The sequence below is a fragment of the Odocoileus virginianus genome, chromosome 17, assembly GCF_023699985.2.
Source record: "Odocoileus virginianus isolate 20LAN1187 ecotype Illinois chromosome 17, Ovbor_1.2, whole genome shotgun sequence".
Classification (NCBI taxonomy): Eukaryota; Metazoa; Chordata; class Mammalia; order Artiodactyla; family Cervidae; genus Odocoileus; species Odocoileus virginianus.
Window position 1 is genome coordinate 35806151 of NC_069690.1, and position 23864 is coordinate 35830014.

The window sequence follows — 23864 nt, forward strand, 5'->3', positions numbered from 1 at the left end:
GACCGGGATGGGGAATACATGTAAATCCACGGCTAATTCATTTCAGTGTATGACAAAAACTACTGTAATGATGTAAAGTAATTAGCCTCCAACTAATAAAAATAAATGGAAAAAAAAAAGGGAAAAAAAAAAAAGAGTTCCATGTGATCTGGCCACATACTCTTCCCCCACTTTGAATTAATAAAATTAACCTCTGCTTTATGTGTCACTGTTTTGTGATTTTGGGTCCCCTATACATTCAGACTAAGATCATGGCATCTGGTCCCATCACTTTATGGGAAATAGATGGGGAAACAGTGGAAGCAGTGTCAAACTTTATTTTGGGGGCTCCAAAATCACTGCAGATGGTGATTGCAGCCATGAAATTAAAAGATGCTTACCCCTAGGAAGGAAAGTTATGACCAAACTAGATAACATATTAAAAAGCAGAGACATTAAAAAAAAAAAAAAGCAGAGACATTACATTGCCAACAAAGGTCCGTCTAGTCAAGGCTATGGTTTTTCCAGTGGTAATGTATGGATGTGAGAGCTGGACTGTGAAGAAAGCTGAGAGCCAAAAAATTGATGCTTTTGAATGTGGTGTTGGAGAAGACTCTCGAGAGTCCCTTGGACTGCAAGGAGATCCAACCAGTCCATCCTGAAGGAGATCGGTCCTGGGTGTTCACTGGAAGGACTGATGCTGAAGCTGAAACTCCAAAACTTTGGCCACCTCATGTGAAGAGTTGACTCATTGGAAAAGACCCTGATGCTGGGAAAGACTGAAGGGGACAACAGAGGATGAGATGGCTGGATGGCATCACCAATTCAATCGACATGAGTTTGAGTAAACTCTGGGAGTTGGTGATGGACAGGGAGGCCTGGCATGCTGCGGTTCATGGGGTCGCAGAGGCGGACAAGACTGAGCAACTGAACTGAACTGAACTGAACTCAGTGACTGAACTGAACCAAGTACCCTGTTAGCTCAGACAGTAAAGCGTCTGCCTACAATGTGGGAGACCTGGGTTCGATTCCTGGGTCAGGAATATCCTCTGGAGAAGGAAATGGCAACGCACTCCAGTACTCTTGCCTGGAAAATCCCATGGACGGAGGAGCCTGGTGGGCTACAGTCCATGGGGTCGCAAAGAGTTGGACACAACTGAGCGACTTCACTTTCAGACGTGCCTAGAGAATCCCATGGATGGAGGAGCCTGCTGGGCTGCAGTCCATGGGGTCGCTAGGAGTCCGACACGACTGAGCGACTTCACTTTCACGCATTGGAGAAGGAAATGGCAACCCACTCTGGTGGTCTTGCCTGGAGAATCCCAGGGACAGGGGAGCCTGTTAGGCTGCCGTCTTTGGGGTTGCACAGAATCAGACACGACTGAAGCGACTTAGCAGCAGCAGCAGACGTGCTCAAGAAAGCAGGGCTCTTTCTTAGGCTTAAAAATCACTGCAGATGGTGACTGCACCCATGAAATTCAAAGACACATGCCCCTTGGGAAAAAAGCTATGGCCAACCTAGGTAGCATATTAAAAAGCAGAGACATTACTTTGCCGACAAAGGTCCGTCTAGTCAAAGCTATGGTTTTTCCAGTGGTCATGTATGGATGTGAGAGGTGGACCATAAAGAAACCTGAGCACAGAAGAATTGATGCTTTTGAATTGCGGTGTTGGAGAAGACTCTTGAAAGTCCCTTGGACTGCAAGGAGATCAAACCAGTCAAACCTAAAGGAAATCAGTTCTAAATATTCATTGGAAGGACTGATGCTGAAGCTCCAATACTTTGGCCACCTGATATGAAGAACTGACTCATTGGAAAAGAGCCTGATGCTGGGAAAGATTGAAGACAGGAGGAGAAGGGGACGATAGAGGATGAGATGGTTGGATGGCATCACGGACTCGATGGACACGAGTTTGAGCAAGCTCTGGGAGTTGGTGATGGACAGGGAAGCCTGGCGTGCTGCAGTCCATGGGGTCGCAAAGAGTCTGACACGACTGAGCAACTGGACTGAACTGAGACCTGCTCAGCCGTGGCATGGGGGACTTGGACCAAAAAAAAAAAAATCCACCTCTCCCCCTACAACACCAAAGGCACTCACCGCCACAAAACTGCAGTGCAGACCACTCTCAGCCCCTCTGGCCTGTCAGTAGAGCTCTCCCATCTCAATGGAGAAGAAGATTCTGCAAGAATCTTCTACCAGTTAAGTGGAAATACAGGAGTGAATCAAAGCAACAAAACCTCTGCTCTCATGGAGCTTAAACATACTAGCAAGAAGAGAAAGCAAAAAGTATAATAAGCAAAGACTGTGAAAAGATGCTAAAATAATGGACTATTCAGTTCAGTTCAGTCGCTCAGTCGTGTCCAACTCTTTGCGACCCCATGAACCCCAGCACGCCAGGCCTCCCTGTCCATCACCAACTCTCAGAGTTTACCCAAACCCATGTTCACTGAGTCAGTGATGCCATCCAACCATCTCATCCTCTGTCGTCCCTTCCTCCTCCTGCTCTCAATCTTTCCCAGCATCAGGGTCTTTTCCAATGAGTCAGCTCTTCGCATCAGGTGGCCAAAGTACTGGAGTTTCAGCTTCAACATCGGTCCTTCCAATGAACACCCAGGCCTGATCTCTTTTAGAATGGACTGGTTGGATCTCCTTGCAGTCCAAGAGACTCTCAAGAGTCTTCTCCAACACCACAGTTCAAAAGCATCAATTCTTCAGCACTCGGCTTTCTTTATAGTTCAGCTCTCACATCCATACATGACCATTGGAAAAACCATAGCCTTGACTAGACGGACCTTTGTTGGCAAAGTTATGTCTCTGCTTTTTAACATGCTATCTAGGTTGGTCATAACTTTCCTTCCAAGGAGTAAGCATCTTTTAATTTCATGGCTGCAACCACCATCTGCAGTGATTTTGGAGCCCAGAAAATAAAGTCAGCCACTGTTTCCACTGTTTCCCCATCTATTTGCCATGAAGTGATGGACCATTACTCAACCATAAAAAAAAAAAAATTAAATCTTGCCATTTTCAGAGATGTGGATGGACCAAGAGCACATTATGCTTAGTGGAAAGTCAAAGAAAGACAAATACTGTGTGATATCACCCATATAGGAAATCTAAAAAATACAGATGAATATACATGCAAAACAGAAACACAGATACAGAAGACAAACTAGTGATTACTAAAAAGGAGGGGGGGACATCAAGGGTATGGGGGTAGGGGGTATGGAACTGACAGATACAAACTACTATGTATAAAGTATAAAGTAAAATGATAGGAATTCCCTGGCAATCCTGAGGTTGGGACCCAGCACTTTCACTGCCAAGGGCCTGGGTTGGATCTCTGGTTAGGAAACTAAGATCCCACAAGCCAATAAATAAATAAGTAAACAAAGCAGTCAACAGACAAAAATATATTGCACAGCACAAGGAATTATAGACATTATCTTGTAACGACACTGAATGAAGTATAATCCTGAAAAATAGTGAATCACTATGGTGTGTAACTGAAACTAATATATTATAAAACAGCTATACTTCAATAAAAAAAGATAAATCCATGTTCTCCGTGAAAAAAAGTAGAAGGGGTTGAGTGCTATGGAGAAACACAAATCAGGGAAAAGGAGGTGGCGGTTAGGGGTATAATTTCTCGTAGGGTGGACAGAAAGGGCATTGCTTAGTAAGTGGCATTTGAGCAGACGAAGAGTTTATTGTTACAAAAGCAAACATTTCCCATTCTGTTTTCTCCAGGGAGCAGGCATCGCCCCCAGATTCGGTGTGTTATGGTTCTCCAGTGAGCCTCTGAACTAGCAGTGACCCCTGCCAGGCACCCCCAGTGAGCTCCAATGTGCTCCCAAGCCACTGCTGTCTGTCCAGGAGTAACTGAGTCATCAGCCTAAGACGTAAGCAGGACTGGACAATGGTTATCAGGGCCTAAGCAATGGCTATCAGTGCTTCCAGTTATGTCCTGGTGCTTATAATAAAAACAAGCTCCAGAGTCAGAGCAGAAGAGAACCTGTTCCACTCATTCAGCACCTCAGATCTTTGTGCAGGCGAGGATTTTAATCATTTGTAATGATTTACAGCCTGCCCCTTTCCACAAAGAATTTGGAGATGAATATTTTGTCTCGTCCAGGTTTCTTAAAGATCTGCAAACTCAAAGCATTTTGTCTGCCTAATGACCAAGCTCTACTTTATGTCCAGCCCAAATCACGTCAAATTTTTATTCATTCATTCATTTACTTTTGGCTGAGCCGGTCTTTGTTGCTACACACGGGCTTTTTTCTAATTGCATCGAGCAGGGACTACTCTCCGTTACAGTAGGTGGGCTTCTCACTGCTGCAGAGCGTGGGCCAGAGGCGCAAGGGCTTCAGTAGTTGCAGCTCAAGGGCTCTAGACAGCCAGCTTCAGCATTTGCGGCACCTGGGGCTTTGTTGCACCATGCCCCATGGCATGTGGAATCTTCCCTCTTCCCAGACCAGATGAAACCCACATTCCCTGCATTGGCAGGTGGACTCTTTAACCACTGGACCACCAGGGAAGTTCTCCAAATTTTATTTTAGCTCATTTCCTCTGAAAATAACTTATAATCTTAAGCAATGCAGAAACTTCAAAAACCATAGCAAATTCTTCATGATCTAGAATTCTTTTTTATTATTTCTCCTTCTGTAGGCCTACTATTTTTTTTTTTTTGGCTGCGCCAGGTGTTATCTGTGGCATGTGGGATCTAGTTCCCCAACTAGGGATCGAACTCAAGCCCCCTGCATTGGGAGACGGAGTCTTAGCCACCGGACCACCAGGGAAGTTCCCGTGGGCCCAGTCTCAAGAAAGATTTTGCCTGCCCATCAATATGTGCAAAAGTTCTTTTTTTTTTTTATTAACCAAAGACATCTGCACACTCTCCCCCCAAAAAAGACAACCTGTTGATTATTTCAGACAAAAACCAAGAGTTATGAAGCTTTTTAAGTAAAATGGCTACAGATTTACTTAGCTTGCATGCACAGCTTCCATTCTGAACCTATTCCTAAAATCCTGGGAACCTGTTTCTACCTTGCTTGGGCCAGGGAGACCCCATTCTGGGAACGAGTGACTTTGTTGATTCTCTTATTAACCAGAGGAGAAGCCAGTTCCAGAGAAGTAGCAGAGCCAAAACTGGGACACTCCACCCTACCTCCCTCCACAGTACCCTCTGGCTGTCTTTGTTTGGTGCTCCAGGGAGATGTGGTACCAGAAAACGAAGCAGATTTCCGCCCTTCCGCCCCACCTCGCAACTCCTCCAACATCCATCTACTCCTACCCCACTGCCCCGCCGCCTCTATCCACTCTTACCTTGCTCGCAGTTCTCCACTGTACCATACTGAGCCAGCAAGCTGTCCAGTACCTGAGAGCAGGAGGAAGGGAGTACGGCTGCCCTGAGTACCCCAAGTCAGCACTGGGCACACCCCTCACCCCAAAGCACTGGGAAAGCCTTCTGTGGGGACTGAACATGTTACCTGCTTGGTCTGCCCTTTCTCAGGTACTAATGCTGGTGGTAATCCATCAGAATTTCTTCACAGAATGTACTTGAGCTCAAAAAAGAACTTAAGGTCCTTTTTGGAAGCAGACCTGTGGCACCTGGGTCTCCAGCCAGTCCTCTGTCATCACTAAGCCTGGGGTTCAGGGAATACCCTCCCCGCCTCCCTGTTGCCTCTCACCAGAGGGAATGCCCAAGAACTCATGCTGGAAGTCTTAGGTTGAGGATGCAATCCAACTGCCCACCCCCCCCCGCCCCTCCCCCAGCATCTCTGGCCTAGCACCAAGCCCCCAGGACCCTCCCAGTCGTCTCTGCCACCTCAGGCTAACCAAGACTTCCCTCCCAGTCTCCATGACCCCACTAACAGTTTCCCCTAATCACTTACTTCCCATCGAAGCTGGGGTGGAATATTTCGGATCTGTATTTTTCGACTCCTGAAATGAGAGAGAAAACATCAGTAACAGCTCTGGATACTTTAGGGGCCTGTGATCTTGCAGGTTTTAGTCTTCGTTCCAGTCTGTCTTCCTACCTTCTACTCAACACCAAAGCCTTAGAGTCTAAGAATGATAACCTTTGGGAATGGAAATTTGGCCTTTTTAGAGAGTGAAATACAGTGTGACCACAGATAGGAAAGCCAAAACCAGGTGCCCTAAACACTAGGATAACATAATTCCCCCCAATCATATCTGCTTTGTTCATCTCTCTTAGGTTCCTCACCAGTTATACCGTACTCAGTAACCATCCGTTACCACCCACTGTGTTTCAGACTCTAGGAAAACAGAGCTAGCTATGCAATTATTACATGAATCATTCACTCGATACCTTTTTAATCGGTGTCTACTTCATGCTGGATGACTTTGTTCTACATGCTGGGGACATAACTGATAAACAAAACAAAGTGCCTGGCCTCAAGCTGCTCACAATTTATTAGGGGAAACATACGCAAACAAATTACAGCAGGAGAGTTGGCAGTAGCTAAGCTCTTTCTTTGTGCAGATACAGATTTAAACTTGTGCTCCACTTAGCACTGATCTTTAAAAGGTTATTTAACTGGAGGCTCAGTTTTCTCCTTTGTAAAACAGGGATAATACCTATTCACAGGGAGGTATAGTGATGTTAGATAATATTATCAAGAGCTTAGCAAAGGGTTTGGAGTAAGCATCGTACTTAAAATGTAATAATAGACACACGTGTGGATACTAAGGTGGAGTGATTAACACACACACAATCCAGCATCATGACCACCCCCTTCCCTCCTCCCAGTTTATTACAGTTCCTCCTTCCCATCTTTCAAATGCCTCTTAAAAATGTAATTTTCCCTGAGGAAGGCTTTCAGGTTTGAGGCTGATTCCCAGGGCAATTAATTGCTCACCACCCAAATCAATGCCCTAATCCCTGGGCTTAAAGCATTTCAATTGACTTGATCTGCATTGGTCAATTGTCACTTGTCTTTGTGTATCCTCGATTACAAAACTCTCAGTTTTGGGACATGGTCCAACGAAATTCTGGGGACACGAGGGAAAAATGAGAGCAGGAAGCAAGAAAGTCCAGTTCTAGCCCTTCAACTGCCCCCGCCCGACTGGCTGTCCTGACTAAGCCACTCAAGCTTTAGGCCCCGTGTTCCTGGCTGACATGCAACAGGGCCAAGTCAGTTCTTGCCAAGTCAGGGTGGAAAGCATGCTCAAAACACAGGAGAGCGGGACTTCCTTGGTGGACCAGACTCCATGCTTCCAATGCAAGGGGCATGGGTTCCATCCCTGGTGGGGGAAAGAAGATCCCACGTGCCATGTGGCGTGGCCAAGAAAACATAAAAAAACAAAATTCTACACACACATGAGAGCAAGGGAAGGGATGCTAAACTCTAACTGTAAATGTTTTGATCTTGGCTCTCTGCTCTCGGTCAGCTCACTCATTTCACCCGTGACCAAGTCTTTAGACGTAGAACGGAAACAGAAGTGTCTTTAAGACTCCTTCTAGTTCTGCAGTTTTTAGGTAGAGAGTCTCTATCAGTGAAATATATTAATGAAATCTCTTCTGGGGTTGAAATAACTTAAGGGAAATGTGACATAATGGTTCTTTACTTTGGTTTGGTTCATGAACCTGATCTAAGGAGGTTAGATCATAGTAGGACAAAAGACCAAGCATCAGAAATTCCACTTCCAGGTCCTCAGATCCCACACCAGGCCAGCTTCTTGGGATCCAATTCAATGGCCAAGAGTGAGCTTCATGGTATCTGCATGACATGCCATATGGGATTTCCCATAAACAACTCATTTTGTGATGAAATGGGCAAAGAAAAAGCAGGAGCCTTCACAAAAGGAAAATCAAACTCTTGGCAAACTGAAGAGGTGATTTACACCATGAGAAGCCTGAGAACACTGATCTACCTTAATGCTAGTGACAGGGGTCACCCAAGCTAAGGGAAGACCTCCCTCAAGCAAATGCTTCTGGAAGGACCACAAGGGAATGGGCGGCTGCCAGCCTGAAGTTCAAACCAGTAAGGGCTTAAAGCAGCCCCCTACGGAAGTTTAGCTTGAAGAGCACTCTTTCAGGATGGTCCCTTACTATAATCTCAGGTCAAGGGTCAAAAATACCCTCTTCAAAAAAAAAAAAAAAAATACCCTCTTCTTACTTCAAACTCCCTCTTTTAGGGGCTTTCTTTTCAGGGTAGGGAAGAGTTGGGAGGGGATGGGGAGGTGAAATCAAATCTCAGTTTGGGATGTTAATCCATATCCTGAAAGCAATGGCAGTCTGGAATGTCTGGAATGTTCCAGGAGAAGGAGGGGGGAGGAGGGCAGGGATACCCAACCAATGAAAGAAAAGACATCCTGCAGCCCTCCCCCACCCCCAACAGGCGCGGCTCACCCACCTCTCCAGGGCACACACACCCAATCCTGGGAACCCACGCCAGGCCACTTCTGGCCTTCGAACCTGGCCAGCAAGGCAAACCTTGACAAAAACACAGAGGTCAAGAACTTTTGTCTTTTAAGCCCTTGGCCTGGTTTGTATTACTTATGATGCTACCTAATTTCTTTCCGGCCCAAAGCACATGCGGCCATGTTGCGAACTGGACCCAGTACTCAACTCCCTTCCAGGAACCCATGACTAACTTGTTCACCCTACAGGCATTTCCGGTTGCCCAGTACAAGCTGGGCCAGGGCAGGGTGCTGAGGGCTTGGAGGGTCAGGATGCAAGCTAAGAAGCCCTGACTTCTTTACTCAGTACCTTAGTTTCCTCCTATGGAAAACTGACAGGGCTTCTGTGAGGACCTGGAACGGTGAGGGGCCTGCTAAGTCATGGTGCGCAGTCCAAGTGCTCAGTCCCAGCCCCAATTCCAGTCCCCAGAAGACCAGCCTGGGAAGAGGCTGCAAGTCTGACATGGAGTGGCTACCTGTGATAGTAAAATGGTTAGGCTTCTGCGCTGATGGGGAACTAGCGGGAAATACCGCAGCTCACACCTGTACCTCCTGTGACAACCAAGGGCCCCAATCCAGGGCTCCACTGAGAGACAGGCTTCCACTAGCTTAGAGAGGAGCCTCTCACTACAGGCCACAGGGCACTGAACAATGAGCAGGACCCTAATACCCAATACCCACGGTTCAGAAAAGCAAGAGAACTCCCAAAGGTTCAGGAGCCACCACCCATCCTGGAGCTGATACACCTGTGAAGTGAAAGAGTGAGGCCTCCAGTCCCTGGCCATGAAGGCAATGGTTGCACAAGTCAAATTATTTCACTGGATGCCAACACCCTGTGGCTTCTCACCCCCTCTGCCTGCCCTAACCAGCAGGGCCCGAGGCAGCTCCCCAGACACAGAGCAATCATAGGGGATGTTCCTTTCTGATGTGGTTAGGAGCAAGCAGGGGACAGGAGGGCCACAGGGACCAAGTGACCTCATTCGAGCCCAGGGGAGATTACAGGAGAGACCAGAGGGAGAGCGCATCTGAGCAACAGCTAAGGAGATAAGTAGGAAAACAAGAGATTTGGAAATAACAGGAGCTGGGCACCAGGAAGTATGACTGGAAGCTCCCCCAGGGCAGGGAGCTCTGGTCCCATGTCATTGACCTTGAATGGGAAGGAAAACAGTTCAATAAGGAAGACACTAACATTTCAGGAGAGCTTACCAGACGCCAGGTGCAGATTCTACACCTCCAAGAAGCCTCCCACTATCCATGCCCATGGTAACTGTGGCTCCACTTTACAGACCAAGGCCCTGAGATTGAGGGGTTGAGTATCTGCCAAGTCAGACACCCAGAGTCAGAGTCAGTACTGAAACACAGGGGCTGTCTGGTTTCAGGCTCTTTTCCAGGCTTGCCCCCTTGAGCTGCCTTTTTGAAGACAGAAAGGAAACAAAAGTCTTTGCCAAAATACAGGAAAGGTTTGCCTTGAGGACACATTTAAAATACTCAGAGTTCAAGCATCAGAGTGAAGAGGAGACATGCTGAGTGGGTACTGCTCTCCAGGAAGTCAAAACACCCCACCTGTAACTTCTTAAGACACATATTTCCATAGTCAGTTGAAAAGTGGTTCTATGGTTTTTGAATACTGACTAGATATTTGATATTGTAACAGGCTTTGGTAACCATTTGTTTGTTTTCGGTATCCGTGAGTCTATTTGTTTCGTACATAGGTTCATTTGTATCATTTTTTTAAAAATCAGATTCTTAAAAAAAAGTCAGGGAATTCCCTGGCAGTCCAGTGGTTAGAGGGTTTCCAGGTGGCAAATGGTAAAGATTTCACCTGCCAATGCAGGAGATGCAAGAGACACAGGTTCAATCCCTGGGTTGGGAAGATCCCCTGGAGTAGGATATAGCAACCCACTCCAGTATTCTTGCCTGGAAAATCCCATGGACAGAGGAGCCTGGCGGGCCACAGCCCGTGGGGTGGCAAAGAGTCAGATACTCACACCAGCAGTTAGGACTCAGCAGAGGTCAAGGGTTCAATCCCTGGTAGGGGAGCTAAGATTCCACAAGCCTCAAGGCATGGCCAAAATGATAGAATACTGATTTGTCAGAAATACATACTGAAATAGTTACAGATAAAATGTCATGTCTAGGTTTAAAGTGACCAGGGGGAAAATTAATACAGATTGAATATGATTTGGTAATTTTTGGTGATGGGTACATGGGGGAATTATTCAATTATCCTTTCTACTTTTCAAAATATTTTTTTCCATAACAAAAACTTTTTAAAAAAAGATAATTCTAGCTCACCCAATTTTAATGTCATCACAGATTCAAAATTAATGAGTCGAAGCCAATGAAGTTTTCTTCTTTTATTTTTATTAGCAAGAATCCAGGCCCTGGTGAGGCGCCTCATGGGGACAAGGAGAACAGGGCTGAGGTCCAGTAGAGAGACAGGCAGATGCACACGTAGGACACTTTCAGAAGGGGGACTCCCCAGACGGCAGGATGCACACCTGGACAGAACACGCCCTGGGAAGTCTTTAGGTCTTTGGGAGGACAGCTAAAAGCTGCCTGCCCCGGGAAGTGTTCTTGTTCTAACCCTGCAGACAAACCACCTCGTTCCTCCTTCCACCCCCATTTGCAGAGAGTAGGATGCCACCTTCAATTATGCTAGAGACCTCATCTTGCCCTAGAGAAAAGCCTCCCTTTACACCAAGGTGGAGCAAGCCAGTTGTGGGGAGAGAGGCAATAGTAGGTTTTGGAAAACTGTTCAGGCTTGGGGCCCCAACCCCCAGAGCCTCCTATCAGAATCAAACCAAGGCTTTCATCTCTCCAGAGAACTAGGATTAAGTCAGATTCTCCAGATTAGACCCTCATCTCCACCTCTCCCCCAGGTCATGGTTCTCTGACTAGCAGGCTGCATGCTCTTGAGCAAGTCAGGCCTGCAACTCTCCAGACCTCAGTTGTCTCACATCACAGACAAGGGTTAAGATCAGTCCATTTGGTCTGATCCAGATTTGGATCTGGGATTTGGTCCCCATAGATCAATCCATAGGGATCCCGGATTTGGTCCCTGGGTCAGGAAGATCCCCTGGAGAAGGAAATGGCAACCCACCCCAGTATTCTTTGCCTGGGAAATCCTATGGACAAAGGAGTCTGCTGGGTTGCAGGGTCAGAAAGAGTCAGACATGACTGAGTGACTGATCATGATGGGCATGAAGTCTTAGGAACCCAATGTGTAATTTATTTTACTTTATTTCATTTGGTCCAGGGACCAAATCTGGATCTTGTGTTCCCAGATAGAGATCAACCCTGTCCACCCATAGTAATATACTTTCTTTTTTTAAAATGTATTTGGCTGTGCCAAATATTTATTTAGTTGTGGCATGCAGGATCTTCACTGTGGCATCTTTGCTGTGGAAGGTGGGATCTTAGTTCCCTGATCAGGGATCAAACCCAGGCCGCTCTGCACTGGGAGCACGAAGTTCTAACCACAGGACCACTAATTTTAAAAGTTCCTACACTTTTTTAATTAGAGTGATTTTCTGTGTCTTAATGGTCTACATAAGTGGTTGTGAACCAATTTTTCCCCTGGAGATTCCCATTAGGAAATATGATAAAAGGTTAAGAACACTCTTCACCAGAAAGATGCAAACATTCTGCACACAATTTAAAGATTTCATGGGTTAATGAAAGCTTTGGAATCCATCCATAGCCCAAAGTTAAGACACTCTCCCACACATCCACACTTAACTTCATCCCCAGTGATACCCAAATTCACTCCAGCCTCCAGGCATCTCCTTGAAAACGTGGGAAGAAATAAGCCCAAGGCAATTAGAAAATGAAACTTGCCTGGTGATGCGATTGGGGTTATTGTCTATTTTAAAAGAGTGAGCAACTAATTAAGATTTTTCAAACTTGCCGTGACACCATGTTCTTTTCATTCTAACCAGCAGTCAAGGTCACTACCACTTTCTTAAGGTTTCTGGTGTCTGGCTGCTGGAGTCATTCATTCCAGACTTTCTTGGCACCTGCTATGCACTGAACCTGTGTTGTCCACACTGCAGTAGCCATTAGTCTAATCACATGTGGCTAACTGAGCACTTCAAATTAGCAACTGGATATTTTCTTTAAAATAAAGGTTTTATATAATTTAACTTTTTCTTCTCTAAATTTTATGAACTCTAAATACAGATCAAATGTGTCCAATGAAAACTTATCATATGAATTGGAACAGGCTCTCACAGGAAAATAAATTACACATTGGGTTCCTAAGACTTCATGCCCATCATGATCAGTCACTCAGCCATGTCTGACTCTTTTTGACCCTGCAACCCAGCAGACTCCTCTATCCATAGGATTTCCCAGGCAAAGAATACTGGGGTGGGTTGCCACTTCCTTCTCCAGGGGATCTTCCTGACCCAGGGACCAAATCGGGGTCTCCTGCATTGCAGGCGGATTCTTCACTGCCAAGCCACCGGGGAAGGTAGTATCCCCAAAAATTAATAATAAAGCAGTAAAAGTAAGTTTATACAGATTGCATGCTGACAATAATCTTTGAATAAATTTTGAAAATAATTGAGTTAAACTTCTACATTAATTTAACTTTTTTTGAACTTCCCTGGTGGTCCAGTGGTTAAGAATCCACCTGCCAATGCAGGGGACGTGAGTTCAATCCCTGTCCAGGCAGATCCCTCGCTACTCAGAGCAACTAAGCCCGTGAACCACAACCAGTGAGGCCATGTTACACACAAGAGAAGCCACCGAAATGAGGAAGCCCTCGAAAAGCAATGAAGACCCAGCAGAGCCAAAAATAAATTTTTTTTTTCAGTTTCTTCTCAATGTGGCTATTAGAAAATTTACACTTACATATGTGCCTTGCCTCACATTTCTATTGGACAGTGCAAGGCACGGTGCCGCAGTACAGAGCATGGAGGGATGAGGAAGCCAGGCAAGGCTTCTGCTTTCAGTTTACAGTCCAGCAGGACACCCTAGCTTGGTTAGGGAAGGGAGAAGGGAACAGACGAGGTTAACTGCATTGAGGAGGTGGGCTGGGCACAGAACCCTTCAGAAGTGGGTGATATTGTCGACTCCTCAACAAGAGAGTCCCATGCAGCTGACACCAGAGAAGAGGCACCGCCCCCCTCCCAAAGCTGGCTTCCATCCCAGTTGCTTTGCCCAACTGAAAAATCACACATAAAAGATGTCCTAATGTGCCAACCTCTGCCCTTTCCATAAGATCACCAGTGACCCAGTCCTTCCTCCCCACCCTGCCTCCTTATCCCTGTAGAGTGGAGAGGTGGAGAAAAAAATAATTGTGGAGGAAAGCTTCTGAAGGGGGCGGACCTGGCACGCTCCAAGGATGGCAGTAGCTGAGAAAGGGGGCGGGGCTGGGGAGGGGAGGAGAAGCTGGCCCAATGCCCAGGGCTCTGTGCCAGGCTGATCCAGAGGTAGGGCAGCCAGACAGGCAGGCAGGCAGCCGGGCGGGTTGACGGGCAGGGTAGGGGCTGGAAAGGAAAACACGGACCTGCTGGAAGATGCAGGACAAGGCAGAGCAGATGCCACCAGCAAGGGGTCAAAGTATTGGGGAACTGGACAGCAGGGACAGCACTGGAACGTATCCCTGGTCCCTCCAGCATGGTCTTTTAAAGGTATGCAGCGCACACACTGGCCCACGTGCTCAGTGGGTGCTCCTGAGCTAATGCTGAGGAAAGGAAGCAAATTCTGGGGAGAAACTCTGGGACGAATCGTATTCCCTCTTTGGAAGGCTCTTGTGCTGTGTTTAAAGTGCTTCTGGTCTGCATGGAATCAGGGAAGACGACAGGGATTCATTAGGCTTCTCAGATGACCAAGGACACACACACATCATTAACCCAGCAACAGGGAAGTTCCAGTTGAAGAAAATCAGATTCCTACACAGAGGAAATCAGATGTAGACCATGAGGTCTAACAGAGTCCTAAATAGTCACCCTCATTTTATAGACGGAGAAACCGAGGCACAGGAAAAGGAAAGAGACTTGGAAACTGAGGTAGGACTAGAACTCAGCTCTCCTCCCAGGCTGGTTTCTGCTCATCTCACCAAACTTCGGTTCTTTCTCTCTGACAAGAAGTGTTAACACAGCAGAAGCTTGTATAGCCCCAATGTCAGCAGCAGGAAAAATGCCCATATTCTGTATGGCTAAGTGCGTGCCAACTGGCTTTTATTGCATGCGGCTCCAATTTGGGCACAGGATTTAACTTGCAGAAGAGCTAACTACACTATAATACGGCTGGATGATTGTCAGAGAGATTTGTTAGCAGGGAAAAAGTATAGTCGCCAAATATTGTCTTACAAAATTTCATCTTGGTTTGGGATAGGCAGGAGTGCAAAGGTGACAGGCAGTTGGGAAGGCGCTACCTGGTGTTAGCAAGCAAAGGAGAAATAAATCCTTTGCTCAATTTACTCATCTCGGAAATACACGGTTTGACTAGAGAGCCCACTTTTTTTTTTCCTTGCCCATCTGGGCAGCGCCAGAGGAAGCCAAAACAGAAGCTGAGACGGTGGAGCTCTTTCGAGACAAATTCCGAGTCGGCCTGGGCCAATTGCCACTCCCTCCTTCCAGTGCTCTCTCCGCCTAGAATCCATGCTCTTTCACCTGAGGGCTACCTAGAGCCAGGGCTGGCCTCCCGAGCTCTACAGTGTGAGGTGCGGGGTGTGACGGAGCCGTGCACTAAGTCGATGCATGGAGACAAACAGGAGAGGTGCCCGCTGTGAGCAGCACGACCCTGCGAGCGGAGGGAGCGACGCTGCAGGTAAGAAATGAACCACTGGGGACACTGCACACCTTCATTCTCCGGCTGGTAGTGGGAAGTGTTTCCGGGATCTTCCCTCAGAGTGGGGGAGGCTAACACACTCTGACAGAGGGAAAGGTAGAGGAGGCTAGAAAGACCTCATGGAGACTGAGTTAGCTTTCATCCCCTCAGTGGAGATATCAGCATCTCTCCAAGAAGCTTCAGAGCCAAAAGGTCTGGCCTCAGGGGCCAGAGACCTGGCTGAAGGTGGAGCCGCCACTCAGCAGAAAGCAGTCAGGGTGTGCCTTAGAAATGAAGCAAGAGGGCGGCAGGGGGGGTCCTCCCCTCGTGAGGGACCAGCAAGCTCTGAAGCAAGCTCCAGGCTAAGATTTTGAGGCAGAGAAGCAAAGAAATGGAAACTAGACCAGTCTTAAGAGAAACCGTCTTCTCTTCTTCCGCAACTCACAATTTGCACTGAGAAAGAAAGACCTTGGTGTCACTCGGGTGCTCCTTGGAATTGCTACTGTTCCTGTGAAAGGATGGGAATGTACGCCAGTGGAAGTTGAAAAATACAATTCACCCGGTTGGTGGGAAGGCGCTCTGGTTGTGTTCCTCCAATAGGAGGTTAACAATCTCAAGGAATTCTCTCTTCCAGCTGCCAACACAGACCTGTTGGTGGTCGAAAACTTCAGGAACTGCTGTTTGTTTCTTCCTAGTGGGTAGCGCATCAAAACAACTCTCCTCTGCCACGGCCCTGAGTTCTGCCCTGGCTTGTGCGGGAGCCACATGCCCTCTCTGTAAAGGCCTTTCTCCCCAGTCCCAGACTCCGCCAGGGCGTCCCATCTGCGTCATGCGAGATGGTTCTCCTCATCCTGGGCCAGGAGCAGGGGCAAGGGCTCTAAGAGCCCAAGGGACCCAGGGCGGCGAGGACAACGGGGAGCAGGCGCGGCAAGGCAATGGAGAAAGAGGTGCCTGGGAAGGGCGGCAGCAGCTGAGGGTGGGGGAGGGCTGGCAGCAGCTGGGGGGGAGGAGGGGAGTCCTCATGAACGGGCAATTGAGAAGGGCCGAGCAGCTGAGCGGCCGGGCTGGCGTCGCCGGGCCTGTGCCCCACGTGGGCCGGCCCCTTCCCCCAGCCCCTCTCACCTCACCCGGGGGAAGCCGAGCGCTCAGCCCCCCAAGCCGGCTGCTGGGTGGGCCGAGTTGGCAGAGCACAAGGAGGGGGACAGAGGGTGTGCCAGGGGCCCGCGGGGGCCGCGGTCTAGAACGTTCTGCCGCCAGAACCCCCTCGGCTTCCCGACTTCTCCACAGCCGGTCCCACCCGGCCCAGGGGGCCCCGGGCTCCCCGCGCAGGGCCCGGAGGGGGAGGGGACAGCCGCCGGGGGTTGCCGGGTGGGGGTGGGGACCAGGACTTTGCCCTTTGTCTCTCTCTCCAGAGCCACCGGCCGAAACCCGACCCCATCAGCGAGCCAGGCAGCCAGCGAGGGGCAGGCTCCCCCTCTGGGGTCCTTTAGTAAATCCAGACCCGACCTCCCTGTGGTCAGGGCTGTGACTGAGGTGGTCCTGTGGGGGAGGGGGCTTCCCGCCTGCAAACAGGCCTGCAAGCATTTAAGTGGGAACCGGTTGGGGGTAGGGGGCTGGAAGTGGGGCCGCAGAAGCAGGAGGGGAGAAAATGGCCCGGGAGGCGGCATTCCTTAGAGACCTCGGCTGGGCTGTGGGAGGAGGCAGGACCCGGGCCGGGAGGCCTCCCACTGAGAAGGCAGGAACTGAGGCCTGGGAGTGGGGTGGGCTGGGGGCGCGGAACCAAGAGGCCTTCCGGGCCTCGAGAAAAAAAGACCCTCCTCCCAGGGCGTTCTGGAAGCCACTATAGAAAATTTATAATCAAAGAGTCACACCTCCATGCAGAGTAGGGCATTTGTCTGGGGGTGCGAATGACATTCTTTTGTCTGCCCTCTTGGGGTGTCATCAGTTAATGATAGTCTTATTAATAACTCACGTTTACACAGTACTTTAGCAAAGAGGCGGACACAGCTGAGCCACTAACACTGTAAGGTTTACAATCCACACTCTCCTATGTGCCTAGAACACAAGAGGTTGATTTGAGCCTTTAAACGACAGAATATTGAGAATATTTTTATTTTCATTCTGCAGCTCAAAAACAGGCTCAGAGGTTAAGTGCCTAGTCCCAAGTTGACACTAGCCCGCAAGTGTCACCACACCATGAAGCCTGCTCCTGCTAATCAGGAAAAGGTAACTGGGTTCTCGCTCCTCAAAAACGTGTATGAGCTATGAATTATGATTCTGTAGGCTTGTAACAAAGGTGAACTCTTTGTCCTTTCCTGCTAGGAGGAGGCAGGGTGGGAGGGGAAGCCACTTGGGCCCTGCCCTTCCCCCCAGCCTCCCATTTTCCCCAGGTTTGAACCTAAACAAAAGGAAAAGGGAAAGAAAAAAAGGAAAGGGAAAAAAAAAAAAACATCAGCCCAAACTCCAGCCCTGGCACCTCCAAGAATGCCAAAGGATGGGAGCTCTTAGAACTTACATACAAACCCAGTTTATTTCCCGGGTTTGGAGATGGGAAGGTTTCAGATGGCAGGAGGCCCAAGAAGATACTGACCCCAGATCCCAAAGTGTACCCACATCTGGCCAGAGGGCAAGCTGAGATGGACATCTGAACCCTAAACCATTCAAGTCCTTCTCCAATTCATTTGGCTCCCTTTCCGCAGGTTTTTCATTCAGAGAAGAATTCCCATTTCCTATCACACACAGCTGCCCAGACAGAGGGAGAACGTTCTTAGTTTTCTTCAACCAGTCAAGATTGCCTGAAAATCCCAATGATGAAAATACAATGCAAAGCAGGTATAAAACATCTACAGAGTCAGGAGGCTCAGAACACGGGGAAAAAATAATGTCAGGCATGTTTTTATTTGCTAACCTTATGCTCTCCCCCCAAAAAACATTCAACTTCTCCTAAAGGATCAGCTGCTCCCACCTTCTAAGAGAGCTCAGCCTTGAAGGTACAAAGGTCTGCGTTTGAATCCCAGCACTCCATATTCAAGGTAGAGCCTTGGCTAAGCTACCATAACCACTTAGAGGTTCGGCTCCTTCTGTGGCGTGAAGACTAATGCCTGCAGGGTTCTTAGAAGTCAATGTAGGAACAATGCCTACATCTGAGTAGATATTTAATAAATGCTTATCATTGCAAAAGGCACTTATCTTTTGAGCTACAGCACAAAGAAGATGTTCAACAGGGGAAATAACAGTGACATATTCAGTATCTACCTGGAGGGGGGCTCTGCTCTCCCCACTAGGATAACACCACTCTCTTCCAAAAGAGTTATCACCCCACAAACATCTCGCTGCCTGCCCACAGTTTTCTCCCAAATCCACTCCTATTTTTTCTGCCCATCCTCCGAAACACAGCTTACACTCACTCAAAGCCTACCTCCTGCTAGTTCCTGAGGTTGTGTGCCTCCCATTTCGGTCTCTTGGCTTCTGTGGTCCCACAGCTTTTCTTGGATCTAAAGTGAAAATGCTGGGGGGCAGGAATGTTATCTTGCACCTTTTTTGTGCAGCTCCTTCTCCCTATGTCTCCATTCCCTGCCCTGAAAAAGACCAAATAATGCTAGATAAAAACCAATGAATAATCAAATGTTTAATTCCGGAGAAGGGTCAGGCAAAGACTCCCATTTTATATAAAATGGGGAGGCGGCCACCATGTAAGAAAATCAAAACCGATGATACAAATGGAGGGAGGTAGGAATGGGGTGTTACTGTTTATGGGGTACAGAGTTTCAGTCTTGCAAGATGAAAGGATTTCTAGAGTTAAGTGGAGAGGATGGCTGCACACCAATGTGAATATTTGTAGTACACCTGAACTGGGCACTTAATGGGCAATTATATGCTCTATATATTTTACTTCATGAAATTGCTTTAATTATTGCTTACTAATTTTAATTTTTAATATAAAGATTTAATTTTTAAATTTAAAGTTATTTTTTTACTATGCCACACAGCTTATCCAAAAAAAAAAAAGAACAAGGATAGAGGAGGAAACCTAAAAGCTCCAGGAGAAAAATGATCTGATAAAGTGCATTTCCTTGCATCTCCACACTAAAGACTAAGGTCTGTCTTTGTATTACATCTTGTTCTTTGTATTTCTGGTACCTGGCAGAGGGCATGTCAATAGCAGACTCTGAATAGATAAAAATAAGTGCATGCATGCATACATGCATGAATAGAGGTTATCAAGCTTTGGAGCAATATGCAAACTATCAGATGTCTAGTTAAATATTTTCTTACATGATTTAGTTGTAAGTATGTATTTTTAAAATAACGCCCCACTTCATCCCCTAAAATGGCTGATGACTGAGTAGCAAGACCCCCACACACTCAGACTAAAGTGGCTGACCGTGTGGTGTTTTAGAGGAGAAGAGAGGAACTTGGGCCTAGACAGGCATTATTCTTCTTCTAGTTAAAATTTCAGGGAATTCCCTAGAGGTCCAGTGGTTAAGACTCTACACTTTCGATGTACAGGGCAGGTGTTCCATCCCTGGTTAAGGAACTAAGATCCCACACACCAAGGGGCACAGCCAAAAAAAAGTTTAAAGGAAACTACCCAAGATGGTCAGGGGCAAGGGTGGGAAAGTGAAACAAAGATGATCAGAGAGATCTGTGAGGTTGTGAGGTTTGTGAAATCATTTTATTCCCCCTCCTGCCTCCCACAGCTTATTCTAGACTTATATTATTCCAGCCTATTCTAAAAAGTCAGCAGAAGCAGCTTTGAATCAAATGGTAATAAACATTGGGAGGAAACCCCTCTATACAAAATGAAACCTCAGCCAGCTAGATTTTCCCTTCTTCCACATTAAATAAAAAGTTGCTGGAGTGGACACTCCAAAAAAGAAGTGAAAAGATTATTCTTCTGAACCCTGCTGTCTCCCCAGCCATCTTATTTACATCCAGTCCTCGCTCAGAACAAACTGGCTGCAGCCACCAACAGCCACGTCTGTGAAGGATCGTCTTTGCCCTTTAATTTAGGGTTCCGTCTCCAAATCCTGCCAAGGCAACTGCTCTCTATTACAGTTGGACTTCTCCTCCCAAGCAACTTAGAGACCTGGAGGAGGAAATGGCATAAATGTCTAATTCTGAATAGATAGCCCCAACAAGTTTACTCCACCCAACAGCCCCCACTTTAGTTCCTGTCTCCCCTCATTTTCTCCCCCTCAAGAGTACCTAATGGAAAGTTGACAAGCCCCAAGCAATCCCAAATGCCACTCCAGAAAAGAGGCAACACACATCATTCCACATAAACTAATTGTAAAACCCTTTATAGTAACTGATTAAAGTCACAAGCCTGTTAAATGGCCAAAAACCACATCCGGATTTAAAGCCCTACCCCTCCCCACCCCACTAAGAGAAGAGTCAATCCTCACTCTCTGGACTGAGCTGTGGAAAGGGGCTCTAAGTCCGTGGGTAAGTATGTTTGTACCTTTTGAGCAGAAAGGGCTGAAGAAAGGAAGTGGACAAGAAGGTGGGTCCGGAGTACACCTTTGGAGACTATTTCCAGACCAGGGAAACAAACTAAGACCACCACGGCTTTGCCATCTAAGCAAGCACACGGAGGGGAGCCATGGATGCAGTCACTACCTCTGAACCCAAGGGGACCCCCAGCTCCAGAATGCCTACTTTGTTAGCTTAAGTAAGAGCAGAACTTCAAGACAAACATGCCCATCTCCTACCAGGGAGCGGAAGCTGCTTATTTCTTCCTTCCTCAGACCTTCTAGAGGACTTAAGAGTCCCCTTCACCCAGAATACTCACAGCACCTACCTCATCTGCAGAATTAGGGGAGTTCTCCCCTCACCAGTTTCCCTACCTACAAGCACCTTTGACAGTAGCACCAGTGAGGAACCTGGTCCAGGCTGAGGGCATCAACAATGGAAAATATGCTCTATTCTCCTAAAAGGATGGCTAAGAGACAATGGTAGGGCCCATATCTAAGGGTTCTTGGCAGTTGCCCTGATGAGCTTCATCTCTATCTCCCAAAAGGTGGCCTTTCCTTTTAGCACACAGGTTATCAAAAGCATCCTACACACAAATCCCCTTCAATATGTCTATCCATCATTGTTCCACATAAAATGCACACCATATTCACAGAAGTGGACTTGAACACCCTACCTACTGCCTTAGGAAAATAGCCCAATGGTTTCAGCCAGTCCAAAGACAGAAGGCACAAATCCATATCGAAAACAAAGAATAGGAACAGCTCATTTGTGGTAGCACCAGTTTACAGTTAAGGTAATGGTGGCTCAAGGAGATTAATTAACTTTTCCAATTTCCCAGTCATTGCCTTACTCCAAAGCTCTTCGAAGATCTCTGGAGACACCTGGAAAGGTGTCCACACTCCTGTAGGACTGAGGTAGGGACCTAGGGAAGGTCATGAGTCTCTGACCTAATAATAGTGCTTCCTCTCTCCTTGAGCCTTGAGAACTCTGAAAATGATTCCTGTCCTCCCTGCTCCTGTTGCCAAAGAACTCAGACTCCATAAACAACCTTTACACAAAACAATCTTCTAAAAATTTCTAAATTCTCTCATTTCTCCTCTTAAAGATTCTAACTATATCCAATTAACTAAATTAAACCATCCAATCAAACTTCACTCAGACTTAACATTTTCCATTCCAAGTGGCCAAAACATCTGGATGAAAAACTAATTTTTAAAAACTGAAACTAACTCAAAATGAATAAAAATGAAGTCTTCCTTAACCCACTTTTCCTAAGGAAATGTTGAGAGGATTGACTAACATCCACAAAACAGATATGGTGTAGAGGGAAAGAGAAAATGAAAAGGGATCCTTCACTTCTTCCGTCTCCTCTCTAACAGAGGTCTTCTCCACAACCCCCCGGCCAAACTATGAACAAAGTTCCCACCCATCCTGACCAGTCACTTATATATGCCTTCAGCCACCAAAATGCCACTTGTCTAATAAATCAGACTTGTCCTTAGGGGCTTTGAAAATATCTGGACAATCTAGTGAAAAATTCTTTTTGTACTCTTCTAGTTATTTGCTCTGTATTTCATACAAAAGCAGTTTACTGGTGGCTCACCATGCTCTCTGCTCTCTGCCACACGACCAGAACATCAGATTCTGGAAACCTGGACTTCTGCACTAGCACTGCGTTTCTGGTGGTGTTTGTTCTGTATACAGTTACATTTCAGTGTTTCGCAATCAAGTTTTCTCCAACTATATTAAAATGATGAGGTCCAGACCTACTCTCCTCCTGTGATTTACCCATAATCAACACACATCTTATTTCAGCAGTCTGCATTTAGGGTGAAAGCTTGTTCAAGCCTCTTCTTCCTTCACTCCATGCCTCTTTATTGCAAACCTACTGGCTGCAAAGGAGAAGCAGATGTTACAAAGCTGACTCTGCTTGTTCAATACTAGGATGACCCCTTGGACCTACTAAAAAGTACAGAGCCCTTGTGAACAAACTCCAGGTTCTTCTACTAGAACGCAGTTAACAAACCAAGGACTGGATATTTCCCTGTTTGTGCTGCCATCACAGGCGCTCTCCTGGATGATTGTTTTCCAGCCAAATCAAATCAATTACCAAAAAAAGCATACATTTTAATTCCACATTTTTTCAAGGACAGACCTTTTCTTATTTCTTGTGACAAGACATTTAAAAAGGTGTGGACTGGACACAGATGGAAATGGTATGCAAATCTGACGTTAACATGGAGTCAAACACTGGTGGAGACCCTGAGAAAGATCTCCACAGCCTCGCCAGTGGCCAACTGAAAGACTTGTTGTCAATCATTTACAACTGAATAAAACCCATGGTAGATCCTCTGGTTACTATTACGCCCTTTGTTATTGTTTCAGTCAGCCTTTGGGACGTGGGGACACACAGTCCATCTACTAAAGATTAAATATTATCCCACCCTGTTAACTCTCCAAGGTTCTATGCCCCATGGCTAAGGGCCTCAGGTCTATGGGACAGGGCAGCACCTAGAGGCACTTCCATTTTCTCTCCACCTCTCTCATCCTCTTACTTTCCCCTGACCCGCTCTTTTCCTGTCTCCTCTGCCTCTTCACTCCACATTCACCCACCAGCCTTTAGCTTTTGCCTTAGAATGGAAACGTCTTGAGGCAGCGCGGGCGCTGGAAGGTCTGCACCATGGGGCCTGGGACCTCTCCTAGTGTGGAAGGCCGGGTAAGCCACGGCGAGGTTTGGGATCTGGGGGCTCCCAGGACCAAGACGAGGCTGTGGGCCGACGCGTCGCAGCCAGGGGTCTCGGGGACCCTGGGAAAGGAAGCCCTCCTCGGAGACCCAGGCCTGCGGCTGTTCCCGGGCAGGGGCTGGCTCAGAGGCAGGCGGGGGCCCCAGGGCGGAGCGGGCAGAGATTGCGAGGCCGGGGCTGGGCTGGGGCTGCGGCGGGCGGGGAAGGGTTAGGGCAGCGGGGCCGGCGCGGGCTCTCCAGGAAGCGCCTCCAGCGCCGCCTCGACTTTCTCTGCTTTTTGAAAAAGCGAAGGAGGCAACTCCGAAAGCAAAAATCGCCTTGCCCTGGGCTGAATCTAACACCGTCTTCTAAACCTGGTATCTGAGAGCCCCTCTCCCGTCGGTCGCTGTGCGCCTCCGGCCGCTCCTCTTTAAAAGGGAAGCGGGCAATCCACCCCAACCCCCATCTCTCTTTCTTT

The 23864-nt window shown here is 47.4% G+C and overlaps 1 protein-coding gene across 2 annotated transcripts in view; it reads right to left on the bottom strand.

Annotated features, from left to right (window-relative positions):
• Positions 1–23864, bottom strand: part of IGF2BP1 (insulin like growth factor 2 mRNA binding protein 1) — a 47370-nt gene that overhangs the window by 17409 nt on the left and 6097 nt on the right. For both annotated transcript variants that reach the window (XM_020871267.2, XM_020871266.2), the window contains exons 3-4: positions 5876–5924; positions 5307–5358 (exon numbers count right to left, since the gene is read on the bottom strand). In XM_020871267.2, coding sequence (XP_020726926.1) covers positions 5307–5358; positions 5876–5924 — 101 coding nt within the window. The remainder of the gene's footprint in view (positions 1–5306; positions 5359–5875; positions 5925–23864) is intronic.